At 39.8% G+C, this 13,429-nt stretch overlaps 1 protein-coding gene across 1 annotated transcript in view; it reads right to left on the bottom strand.

The window, feature by feature from the left end:
- LOC117466354 (low-density lipoprotein receptor-related protein 1B-like) overlaps positions 1-13,429 on the bottom strand; it is a 351,481-nt gene that overhangs the window by 105,773 nt on the left and 232,279 nt on the right. The window contains 1 exon segment of the mRNA XM_034109562.1: positions 10,037-10,186. Within this exon segment, the coding sequence (XP_033965453.1) occupies positions 10,037-10,186 (150 nt within the window).

The following is a 13,429-nucleotide window of genomic DNA, read 5'->3' as shown; positions in this document are numbered from 1 at the left end:
AAAACATCCAATCCAATCCAATCCATTGTATTTCTATAGCACATTTAAAAACAACAGAGTTGAACAAAGTGCTGTACATCAACAACTGTATAAAAACAGACAGGAAATGAAACAAATGTAAAACACGAGACAATGAAACCAGATCAGAAGCCACAGACTGAGAAACTCTCCTACATGACGTACAAACAATACAAAACACTAGTAAGATAAAAACCCAAATTTAAAAGCACAAGTGTCACCTGGCCTGTAAATGCCAGGGAAAAGAAGTGGGTTTTTAAACGAGATTTAAAAACAGGCAGAGTTGGAGCAAGTCTAACCTGGAGTGGCAATTCGTTCCATAATTTTGGAGCCGCAAAAGCATGTGCCCTTGAGGGTTCGCACATCACACACATACGTACATCCCTTTAAGGTGAGGTACTTCTTTGTTAACTCAATTTTTTTGGATTTATTTAAAATTTAAATAAATCTACACAGGGAAACAATTCCCACTTGCATTAATAGCTTTGGGCTAAATGTCATTACAACAGGGGATGTCAAACTTATTTTCGCAAATCAGACACATTCCCATGAGCACAAATGACATGCAGTTTACCAAACATTTGGCCCTGGAGGGCATGCTAGCTTAGATTAGCTCTGCACCCTGTGTTCATTTGATAACGTGGGGACTGCTGGCTAGCTGTGATTGCTCGCTTGTGGCACATCATATTCAATTTCCACCTCAACTGCTAGTTTGATTCCAGGCAAGTCAGAGCTGATGGATCACCCACACCTTTTTTTTAAATAGAAGCCCTTATTGGCCTGAAGCCAATCCAATTGTAACAGAGCCCTGGGATCTGAGTGGATCGACCTTGTGTCACTAACAGTGCCTTTATTACGTCTTTTCACAGCCAGCCTAAGCAATCTTCAAGACAATGCTTGCAAAATAACACAAAAAGCCAAAATGAAATTCAATACAATGCCCATGAGACAAATTGTCAGTTCCATCAATTAGAGTGAAGCTCACAGTAAGGGTTACATTTATGGATGTATCCTGACAAAACCTTTACAGCAGCAGGTGATACTGTATTTTATTCTGCAGCAATCAGAGAGAAAATGATGGTCAGATTGTTCTCCACTCCACAGATATCACCTCACTAGAATAACCTCTGCCTCATCCACCATACAACTCAAACTGTCCTTGTCTACAAGTGAATTTGTTTTGGAATAACCACAAACCACTGTGACCACGTCGAAGTTATAGATTGAGGTAAAAGCCAGAAGAGAGTCAAACCACTGGAGGCTAATTATCGTTGATTGCACAAGAGGTCTTAATTACCCATAATCACTTGCCAATACCTTCAACCCCTGCGAGATGGAGTTCATGACTTTATGAGCTGTTCATGAGCACTCATGAAACATTCATGAACAACTCATTATATGTTCATGAACCAAAATTCTTAAAATGCTCATGAACCATTTTAAAGAGCAGTTCATGAAATGTTTATGAACATTGTTCATTCATATAAAGTTCCTGTTTTGCTCATGACAGACTTGTATGAGCAATTTATGAACGTATCATGATTCAGCCAATCACAAAATTATAATTAAAACCCCAAAAAGTTTGCATGAGCATTTCATGAACTTTTCATGACTATTAGCATTTCATGAATTTTGGATGATTGTGGCAAGTTCAGAATATGTTTGAATATTCATGAGCATTTTATGAACTTTTGATGATCAGTGTGATGATTTTAAAGACCTCTTGAATATTCGAACATTTCTTTATTTTTAAAACTTTTAATCTTAAAACAAAACAATGGTGAATTTGAAACTGAACATTATCTGTATTTATTTTGGTGACATTCATATCATTTTATGGTTTATCTGTACTGTTTGAGAAGCAGTATGAGTAAGTAGCGCCAAGGTGGAACCTTTGGCAGGTGAGCGGTGACATCTGGGTTACCTTAGGGGGGACACTTCCGCCCCTCCTCAGAAGCAATCCAGACGATTAACCGGATCCTGTGTATAATTATTGCTGCTGCACTTTTCTGTTTTCTACATGATGAAAATGATCGATGTTAACTTGTGTGAATTAGATATGATGTTGGAGATGTTTAGGAGAGTGTGTCAGAAAGTTTTGAGCATGTTTGACATAGTAACGGTATTTTAAAAATACTAAACTGTCGGCAACAATAGATGCCATTTTCGCGGGCTTCAGCCGCGCCTAGGTAAGTGTGACCTGAGCGAAGGCTTGCAGGCAGATTAGCTGCTGCGCACGGGTAATATGTTTTGTTTACCTGAGTGGAGTCTTGCAGGCACATTGCCTTGTTTTTTGTTTATTAACATTGACAGTGTATTTTTGTGATCTCCATAATATGTTATATTTGGTAAAGATAGATATATTGATAGAAAGTATTATTTGATAGCGTGTTTATATTGACTATGTTGAATTTCTCCTTGAGATACAGTAATTGACTGTGACAGACGGATAACTTAAATGGAGAAATGTGATGTTTGTATAGTGCAGCTATTTGAATGTAACTGTGTACTTTGAATTTTGAATAAGAAGCAATCCAGACGATCAACCGGATCCTGTGTATAATTATTGCTGCTGCACTTTTCTGTTTTCTACAGAAATCATTTATTGTTGCTGTGGTACCCAAGCTTTTGGGACCCGTAACACATTTTTTTGTGCAGCTGAGTATCAAGAACTGTGCTTCAAATAGTGATAGGATTAATTGTAGTGCTCCACCTGTATACATGTATGTTTGTATGTTAATTTGAGTAAAGTTCCATTTGTGATTGACATAATTGTTGTTTTCTATGGTTGCCAATTGACCCAGAGTCAATGGTTCATGAACAGTTCATGTACATGAACAGCCATTGAATTATATTCAGTGACTGGGTATGAACTGTTCATGAAGTTGTTATGAACAGTTCTTGATATGTTCTTGGTTGAAAACTGAATATCCCTACACACTCACTGAAAACTCCATTTCATGAATTGTTCATGAACCTGCCTAAAACCATATTCCATGAATTGTTCAAGAACCATTCCAGCACAGGAGTTTCATGAGTAGTTCATGAACTGCCCTAGTGCCATTTAATGTTCATGACAATTTCATGAACAGTTCATCAACTTTGATATGAGCTGTTTATGAGCTGTTCATGAATATGGTTCATTGATATTCGATGAACTTTTCATGACAAGTTCATGAACAGTTCACTATCATCTCACTGGGGAAGTTGTTTCCCTAGCACTGGTCGCATATGCATTCATCTACATATCATGGTTTCCGCTAGGATTTTTTCTCGCCGGTCAAATGTCCGGGCAGAATTTATTTTACCGGACAAATTTGAAACTTACCGGTCATGTTTCAATAATAATAATAAGAGTTGTGTAGCAGAGTTTCCGTTAGCAGGTAATTATTCGACTATGAGCAGATATGCTTCAGTTTAAAACTCAGTTCACGGGGCTCATTTTTATATTGCTTCAGTTTATAATCGTAACAGATCGAAAAATTCAGATTCATTTTTCAATAAATTATTGCACAAACAACATAATTATTACATTCAAACAAACTACTTGTAGTAGATAACGTACATTATTCAAAAGTTTAAATTAACTTTGAATAATAACACAGGAGAAACGGATCCTCTCTCTCCCTCCCTCTCTCTCCTGACAGCCCGTCAGTTTCTCATGCAGCTCCTGCAGCTCGCTAAACAGAGGGTGGGGCTTCAGGTGATTATGCAGAGCTGCGTGTCTCCGTCTGACTCAGCAGCTGATCTGATCTCTCTCTCTCTCGCGCGTCCGGTTATACTTCACTCGCGTTTATGTCCATATCAATCAGATCCAGCTCTCCTGATCGGGTGAATCGAGTGAATATCGGCCGATCGATCGGAGCCTCCCTAATTATTACCAGACATTTTGACCGGCAGGTTTTGAATTTACCGGTTTTTAATACATTTTACCAGCTAAAAACCGGTAATTACCAGCTAACGGAAACCCTGCTACATATTCATGTTGTACTTTTCCATGAGGTATCGAATCGCAGTCTGGTGAGCGAGCAAGACAAATAAGACAGAAAGGAGAGACTTGGGAAACTTTTGAGTAAACAGAGTGAATGTTCAGCAAATGCACTTAATTGCATCTTTCACCATGGAGACAAAACAACAACGTCTGCAAGAAGGGACATTTCTCTGTAATGGGCATCAGCAATGCGCTTGTCAACTAAAGGAGCTTGAGATGGGAAAATGACATGTCTGCCTGCTGCCCTGCTGTCTCCCCCGTTCTCATTTTTCAGCTGACCCTATACATTTCACAAGTATATAATGGTCGACAGCAGGGGTTTTCAAAGTGTGGGAAGGTGAGCCTCCACTCAGAGAACATAAGAACAACCGCGCCCCCCCTTCCCAATTATTATTGCTATTATTATTATTATTGTTGTTGCTATAATGCAGGGGTATTATTATCCAGCGGAATGCCCTTACCTACTGGCCTAGTTAAATCAAAGTGGTTACTTTTTTTTGGCTGGGCAGTCTAGTTTTACACACCGTCTTATTTGACTTTCTCAGGACTTAAAACAGTTTTTTGGGGGCAGACCCCCACAAAGAAAAATATATATTTACACACGTAAGGTCATCATCTTAAGAGTTTGTTATGCTCATCGAGTCATCCGTGAGCAGAGCATCAAGTTGGCATAGATGAGAGTAACAAATGCGTCACTTCCGGGCAAAAATAACGGCTCCGCCCACTTTTGGGGGAAAACAACGCTGTCAGTTGAACGGCGGTCAATACAAATTCTGAAGTTTTTGCCAATCCGATCAGAAATGTAAGAAAACCGGAGACTTTTGGATCTTCAAAGAGCCCGATTCCAATGGCCAGACAGGCAAACAATTACATTAAATCATTGGAAATCGACGATCAGGCTCGATATATGGTTAAATATAGCAGTAGGCGATCGATTTTCATAGATGAGAGTAACATCTACGTGACTTTACGGCCCCGACAATTTTTGGGGGAAACAACGCTGTCATTTGAATGGCGATCGAGCCTGAAGCCACAGAGCTCTTCTGTTACTGTCCTTTCTTCTTAGAGGAAGTACAGAAACACTGAACTCTTGATTATTTTTTATGTTTGAGGTGCAATAAACGACACAGCAGCTTTTTGGCATGTTAAAACTATTATGTTCCGCCTCGCTCATGAGAGTAACAGCTGGAGAAATTACAGGCTCGCCTACTGATTTTAATTTAACCATATATCGAGACTGATTGTCGATTTCCAATGATCGAATGTAATTGTTTGCCTGACTGGCCATCGTAATCGAGCTCTTTGAAGATCCAAATAAAAAATTTGATCGGATTGGCAAAAACTTCAGAATTTGTATTGACCGCCATTCAAATGACAGCATTGTTTTCCCTCAAAAGTGAGCGGGGCCATAATTTTTGCGACGTTTTCACTGTCTCCTCTCTCACTTTAGGTAACTTCACTAAAAATCGATCCATGTTGCAGCTCGCATAAAGTTAGCTGAAGTTAACTAGCTAGATTTCACTGTTTCTCGTTATTTTTTTCTCACGCTGCGCCTCCCCTGAAGCTCTCTGGCGCCCCCCAGGGGAGGCGCGCCTCACACTTTGAAAACTGCTGGTCTACAGCAAAGGGGGAGGCATATTGGTGCAGACAACAACATAAACAGAGAAATGTACACTAAATGCAAGATCTCAGGGTAAGAGGAAATTTAAATGTGCGCTTTACTCAGGTACAGTATTTATAGAAAACGTTCATGTTGTAGTGTTTAATTGGTACAATATGTTTGAAATCCATGTGAATAAATGGACATACAGAAGTGCACAGTGATGTTGTAACACTCAAGGCTTCAAGTGTCAGAACATTTATATTTGAATGTGGTATTAACCACTTACAGTAGATTGACATAACACGTTTAATATCTGAATGTACAGTGGTAGAATGTAACTAAGCACATTTAGTCAAGTATTGTATTTAAGTACTGTTTTGACATACTTGTACTATACAATTGACTGTTTCCATGTAATGCTATATGCAGGTCAATGCTGGACTTCTTTACTGGACTACTTGTATTTAACAGTCATAGTTAAAAGCTACTTTTTGGAGAAAAAAATAAGACGATTTTATGCAGTAATGGACCACAATCAAACCAGTATTTAAATACAACTACAATTGGCTTTTGGTTTGTATTTTGTGCCCCTATCGCGTACATGCTGTTCAAAAAGCTCTTTATTTTGCTCATACTGCCTGTGCTGCAGCACCTCTTTTCACCCTCTGTCTGAAACCAGAGCCCAGTGTGTTCTGATTGGTTGGATGGACAGCTCTGTTGTGATTGATCAATCGCTTAGAGAGGTCACGCCCCTTAGCTTATCCGGAACAAAGTGTTGTAGTGTTAGTGTTGAATAGTGATGTCATTATGTTACGAAAGTAAACAAAGGCGTCCAATGGAGGCAGAAGAGGGAGGACCCCAAAAAGCATAACAGGGCCTCTTTAAGACAAACTGCAACAATAACATATTATGACATGTATTTGTGGTGATAAAAACAGAAACATATTAATATATTTGAAGGCACTATGAAAAGAGCTGTATATTACATTTTATAAAACGGACAAGTCAAATCAAGCAATCTGATTGGTTCTTAGCCGTGATATACTGAGCGTATACCACGGGTAGAATTGTAAATTACTTTTCACAACAAGTCAGTATCCCTCCGCGTCTGCGAAAAACAGTATACCGTTGGGTTTGCTTTTCAGACTGGAACAAGAAAGCAGCGGAGAAGTAACGGGGAAACCCTCCTTTTTACACAGCGGTCCAGACATAGACATCAAACGGCAAAACATATTCAGTGTGCAGTTCCTTTGGCATTAGGGCAGGGATATCTAGATACTTTCCAAGGTTTGACATAATGAATTGTGATACTTTTAAAGCAAGCAACGATGTTTTCAAATCTGTAATCAAAGAGGTCCGCAAAAACACTATCGACCAATCAGATTGCTTGATTTGACTTGTCAGTTTTATAAATATATTTAAATGTCTTCCGTTACGATACAAACTTACAAAGCATAAGATGGAAACATTTAAGATTAACTTCGACCTCCGGGGGGGTCTTACTATGGAGGAGTGGATTGAGGAGTGTCTATCTCCAGAAAAAGCACCTAAACGACGACATGCAGAGCTACGTGAAGAGCAGGTAGACCAACTGGAAAAGTACCACCATTCAAAAGCTTTCTGATGGGGTCTTGAAACAAAGCAGAGAAATGATGACCGTTAGTGGCCACAGGTGCGAAAGCTCTCTCCAGAGCTACGGGAAGCCCAATCTCGGGGACCGGAGAAAGTGGAGCAATATTCTCGCCACGCCAAGCAACAGCCGAGAACAACCTCAACCTATACAAGTAACCACCTAAGCCATGCTACTGATGCTGGACAGGTTTTCAGTGGCTGCACAATAAACGGCAACATACAAATGAATGTAAATAAATAGCCAAATAATGGATCAACGCTCTCTGTCTAATATGTTCGCTAGCTGTTAGTGTTGTTGCATAGCAACCACCTCACACTATGTTTCGTGCAGAAGGCAACGGAGGGACTATTTTATTTTGAACATCATTATTTACTAATAAAAACTATTTAAATTAGAGTGTGTATTTTTCTTTCATATTGCCACACTTGGTAACCGTTTTATAAAAGCAATAGCTCACTTCAGGCCGTGATATATGCTCATTATATCACAGCTAAGGCGGTTGTCGACCCTCCGCTTCGGGTCGGGCCCGAACCACGCCCCTTAGCTGTGATATAATGAGCATATACCACGGCCTGTCGTGAGCTATTGCTTAAACATTACATTACATTGCATTTAGCTGATGCATTTAGCTGATGCTTTTATCCAAAGCGACTTACAATAAGTGCGTTCGACCAACAAAATACAAACTTGAAGAAAACAGAATCATATAAGTACATCAGGTTTCATAGAGCAAAAACATTTCAAGTGCTACTCAACTGGCTTTAGGTAAGCCAGCCCTTTATTAGTATATAAGTGCTTTGTTAATAGTTCTATCGGCTCGAAGTGGAGTCGAAAGAGATGAGTTTTCAGTCTGCGCCGGAAGGTGTGTAAGCTTTCTGCTGTCCTGATGTCAATGGGGAGCTCATTCCACCATTTTGGAGCCAGGATAGCAAACCCACGTGTTTTTGCTGATGGGAACTTGGGTCCCCTTCGCAGCGATGGTGCAGCGAGCCGTATACTGAGTACTTTCACTCTTAATAGTTTAATTACTTTTGCTGATAATACTGCTCTAGTTTTACTAAATTAACAATTCAGTAATTTTTACCGCAACATAATAAACATTCCACAATTATTCTATGCCTAGTTTAAAAAGAATAAAAGCAATTCATATATCATTAAAAGAGGTCATCTGAGCATTAAATACACTTTCATGCTCGCATGAATCCAAATGTAAATGTACAAGTCAACCAGATTGCTACTTTCTATACATTGCAATTCATTATCATGTGACAAATGTGCAATGGAATTTCTCTATTTAACAGAGTATTATAACAATACAGTTACAGTGCTGTTCATTCTACCATTCGAAACAATTTCCTCAACATAAAAATGTCATTAATTTTGATTGATGGAGACTCGCTAAAATCGTTTCACTGTTTTGCTGTACCTGCTACAGTGCAGGAACACAGCAATTACTCTATGTCACCGCCGGTTTTATCTCCCATTTGTGAAACGCAATAATGAAGTCTCCATCGTCCAAGAAACAGTCCTCCATAGTCAAAGTATGTACTGTAAAAAGCCACAAATATGTGGCTGGAAGCTGCAGAAGGCTGAATCTAACAAAGCATTGGGACTCCATTCTGCCACAGCTGTGTTATTGTGGTGTTTAAGCTCTCAGCACATGCCGACAAATACCCAGCACACATGCAACGAAGGCCAGCCACGATCAATAACAAGCTTCAAAAAATACTAAGTATCACCCTGACAACACTAATTGTATTTATTTCCTTTTTAAAAAAAAAAAATGCACTTCCAGTCCAGACACACACACACACACACACACACACACACACACACACACACACACACACACACACACACACACACACACACACACACACACACACACACACACACACACACACACACACACACACACACACACACACACACACACACACACACACACACACACACACACACACACACACACACACACACACACACACACACACACATTACACTTACACATCTAACAGCACTGTCCAATATGTTTGCTCCCTCCTCATTACCAATCTTGGCAAGAAGAGTGCATTTGCATAACTCGCTGGGACCCTTCCCAATCATCGAGATTGCAGCAGTGTGAGACAATTTAAAATTATAATACTGATCTTTGAGGGAAAAAATAAGAAGCGGCAATGAATTTCATTTTTTTTGTCACTGATTTGAAGTGTACAGGTACAGGCCAAATAACTCTGGTTAATATAAAACCAATAACGGTTGATTTGCACTCAGTATTACGCTTACTCTTTACTGTGTAATGACTGAGCTGGTATATGTCCTGGTTACCAATGACAAATGGTGATAATTGGAAGTTTTTATTTTTAAGGAAAATCTGAAAAAAGTGGGAAAAAAATAGCCAAAGGGGAAGACTGCCATACATACACATAATGGCTTGTTTCCAGAACATGTTGACTTCGATTTCAGGAGATTACTAAATGAACCTGCGAGTTGATGGATGATGTGACGCGTCGGATTCAGCACGGATACCCAGAATAAACACATAATGAACATCCCCCTCCCTTTGAATTATAAAAGGGGGTGAGAAAATCAATTGTCTATCACTGCTGCACTGTGTTTTAATTATCTGTGGCCCCTTGGTACTTCACACAAAGTGAAGCACAACTGCTGCGAGGGGCCGGCTAAATAGCCCCATCCTCCAGCCACTTAACTGGTTAAACACGTAATCCCTGCACACTCTCTGACTAATCCCCAATGGCAATCTGATGCACTCGTGACAAGCTCCACTCACCCATCACAGCCAGAGCGGTGCCTTTGGATAACTCCCTCTTTAGAGTCTCCAGCACTTCCAGCCCATTGCCGTCCAGATTGCACCTGTTGATAGTGCCATTGGTCGAGCTTATCCAGTACAGCTTGTTGGCAGTGTAGTCTATTGAGAGACCTGAGGGGACAAGTGAAGAGAGAACGCCAGGTTAGCACTCGTGTCGCTAGGATTCGCTAAAAAGACAAGCAAAAATGTATCGAAGTCATTCAAAATAGGAGTAATACAAAGCTAAATCATGAAAAAGCAAGCTGTAAAAAAGAGTAGATAAGCACACATGTGACATTTTTTAATGGGAAAAATGTATCATTTGAGACATTTCACTGAACAAAGAACATTATTACTTGGAAACAAAAAGCTGACTCAACCATCCTTTGTACTGTAATAAGTTGCACCATATGGGGAAATTACTATATTCAGGTTGCTCTTACTACATTTAATATGCAGCCCACAATAACTCTCCTATTACCTCAACAGTATTGCAACAGCACATGACAGAACTGCATTTCCTCAACAGCTCTATGTATTTGGTAAAATAAAAGTACGCTAATAGAAAGCTTTATGTGTCCACTGGAACATATGTGTGGGGATCTGTTTATACGAGCTCCAGCTGGCATGAAAAATGAACAATAGTGATACTGACTGCTTTTGAATCCATTTCCTGGCCAACTGGATGGCTCTTTTTAGAATACCGCCGTGCACGATGAAAAAATGAAGGCAATTTCAGTTGTGGACTCCTGGACAACTCACTGTCTCCCACCATGTGTTGGATTTATGTCTGGCAGATTCACAGTCACAATGCGTCATTAATTTACGCTTGTCCCCAGGTCTACCCCATAATCATAAACGAAGCCAGTGAAATATGGCCGCACCCTGCTATCTGTATTGCTGACAAGCCGGGGAGAATGAAGAAATACAGGGTAGACAATGGCACAGTTTGTGTGACAAAGTGGGAGTTTAACCTTGAGCTGTGTGACAACAGCTACTTGAAATGAGGAGCAGCTGATTGTTTTTGCTAAATCGAGCAGCAATGGCTCACTTAGGCATGCATCATGGGGTATAGAGTTAACACGCAAGAAGTAAGAAAGTATATATATATATAAGTATATATAATGATAGAAATGTAATTCTTATGAGCATGAGTCCTAAAAACCGGAACACACTTTGCATTTAACCACTTCCAGTCCCCTGGTCTCAAAATCAATGTTGTTTTAAAGCCTGATATAAGTTCTATGCTTAACTCAAGCTGAACAGATTGGCAGGTTTTGATCTCCGACATAAAATATGACACTAAATACGCCACTTGTGATTATCCGAAGCTTCTTTCTGCCAAAAAAAGCTAGTTGCTAATACATTACATTACATATCACTTGTTAGACGCTTTTATCCAAAGCGACTTAAATACTCAATACTGTGGGCAATCCCCACAGGAGCAATTTGGGGTGAAGTGTCTTGCCCAATGACATGCTGACTGCAGTGGGGTTTGAACCTGTGACCCTCTGATCGAACACCAACGCACAACCCACTGAACCACATGCCTGTGACTAAATGAAAAGAGCTCCTGCCACCCGTCATTGTACTTATAAATATGGTGATAGTGCTCAGTAGGAATCAGTGTTTTGCATGTTAGGTGAGATTAATATGTAAAAATATAACAATCATATCATCAAAAAAGACTAAATGTCCTCACTATGGCATACGATTCTCCATATCTACCCTGTTTCCTAGAATATTCTCAAATAGGGATGCTGGTGGCAGGCCCCCCAAAACTCACGGATACATCAAGATAGAAAATCTTACATTCCAGCACTTTCCTGTCCTGGCAGTGCATCACAGCAGAGAACAGCCACTGCCCCTGCTCAATGATTCCTCTCCAGTACCACACTCCTTCATATTTCAGACTGTTTAGACAGCCGGCTGATTCTACTGCTCAGCTGCTTTTTGTGAACAATTATCCTTAGCATTGTCCTCCTGGTTAGATTTATTCTGCGAAATGGTTTTACAAAAGGTGCTTTCTCTTCTTTGAATACAGGGTACTATAACCGGCCACACACTTACTGTACTGTTTTTTGAGAGGATTGGACAATAAGTGAAATATCTAATCCAGAGAGAACTGGATTTTCAGATATGGATTGGTAGGATTTCTTTGCATTTTTGGCCTTTTTGGCTTGAGTATCACAGATGAGTACAAATGGCTTGAGTCTGCTGTGCGCTCGAAAAAAAGAAAGCCTTTCAGAAGAAGTGGCCCCTTCAAGTTCTATTTGCACATATGTCACTTCAAACGACACAAACAACAGCACCTCCATTTCCATATGAGTGGGAGCCTTCAAAAGATGATCCAACAGTCAGAGAGTGAGACAAAATCGTTGGTGATAGATGGGGTGGGTGGGTGGGGGGGGTTGTTGAGCATTGCTGTAGAGATGTGCAGCTATTCAATCTCAACAATGTACATTAGGTGAAGCGGAACACAAGAAGTCATCATGCAACGTGGAAGGCAGGCCTTTGGTAGATGGAAGTGGGATACAACGGGCTTGAGCAATATGCAGTTCAAAGTAGAGCCATTAACATTACAAAGCAATTTTGGTGTCCAGCCACCAATTTTGAAAATGACAGTGTGACCTGTTGGATCTTTTCTGTCTATACCTGCAGACAAATGTCTTGACGGGAATATACTGTAAAGCAAACCAGGATCTTCGTAGCTTTCTTGTTCTCCCAAGTGATATACTTTCTATGGTGACGATTGTTTATGTTAGAGTACAAGATTAGTCCAGGACTGGTTCATGTATCATTTATGCTAAATTGCACCATTTCAATCCATAACATTAACTCCAATGGGAAGAAACATATTGTACAGAAGCCATAAGAGCATCCGTAGAAAATAACCATCCAATCATTAACCTTGGCAGCCTGATGTATGTCTGGCAGGCATTAAAACAAGAAAAGAAGCAACACAAATGTTGTTGTTTTTTTGTTGAAAACCGATTGAAAAGTATTTGGGAATCAATAAGTTAAGGACAGAGGTGTAGGCAGGAAACATTGTTCCTCCAGTTCAGCCCTATGTTTGTGTAGGTTTGAAAGAAATAGCCAATCTGACCCCTTGACCCAAATATCCAACTGATCTTTTTTTGTACTTTCCTGTTAAGATAACATCACAAAGGCGGTGGGTGTTGAAGAACATCTCGACATAAACAAATGTTACTGATTGCATTTGGAATCCCTGTACATGCATTGCAATAAATTGATTATAAACAGATTAATGCAAACTGAAATTACTTCAACGTTCATGTAAACACCTTTATCGGGTTATCTTCGCCAAATCAAGGTTCAAATAGGGGGAATTATATCGAATTAATTTGGAATGAA

The sequence above is a fragment of the Pseudochaenichthys georgianus genome, chromosome 21 (assembly GCF_902827115.2).
Source record: "Pseudochaenichthys georgianus chromosome 21, fPseGeo1.2, whole genome shotgun sequence".
NCBI lineage: Eukaryota > Metazoa > Chordata > Actinopteri > Perciformes > Channichthyidae > Pseudochaenichthys > Pseudochaenichthys georgianus.
The sequence above is the reverse complement of the archived record's forward strand: the minus strand, read 5'-3'. Positions and strand labels throughout refer to the sequence as shown.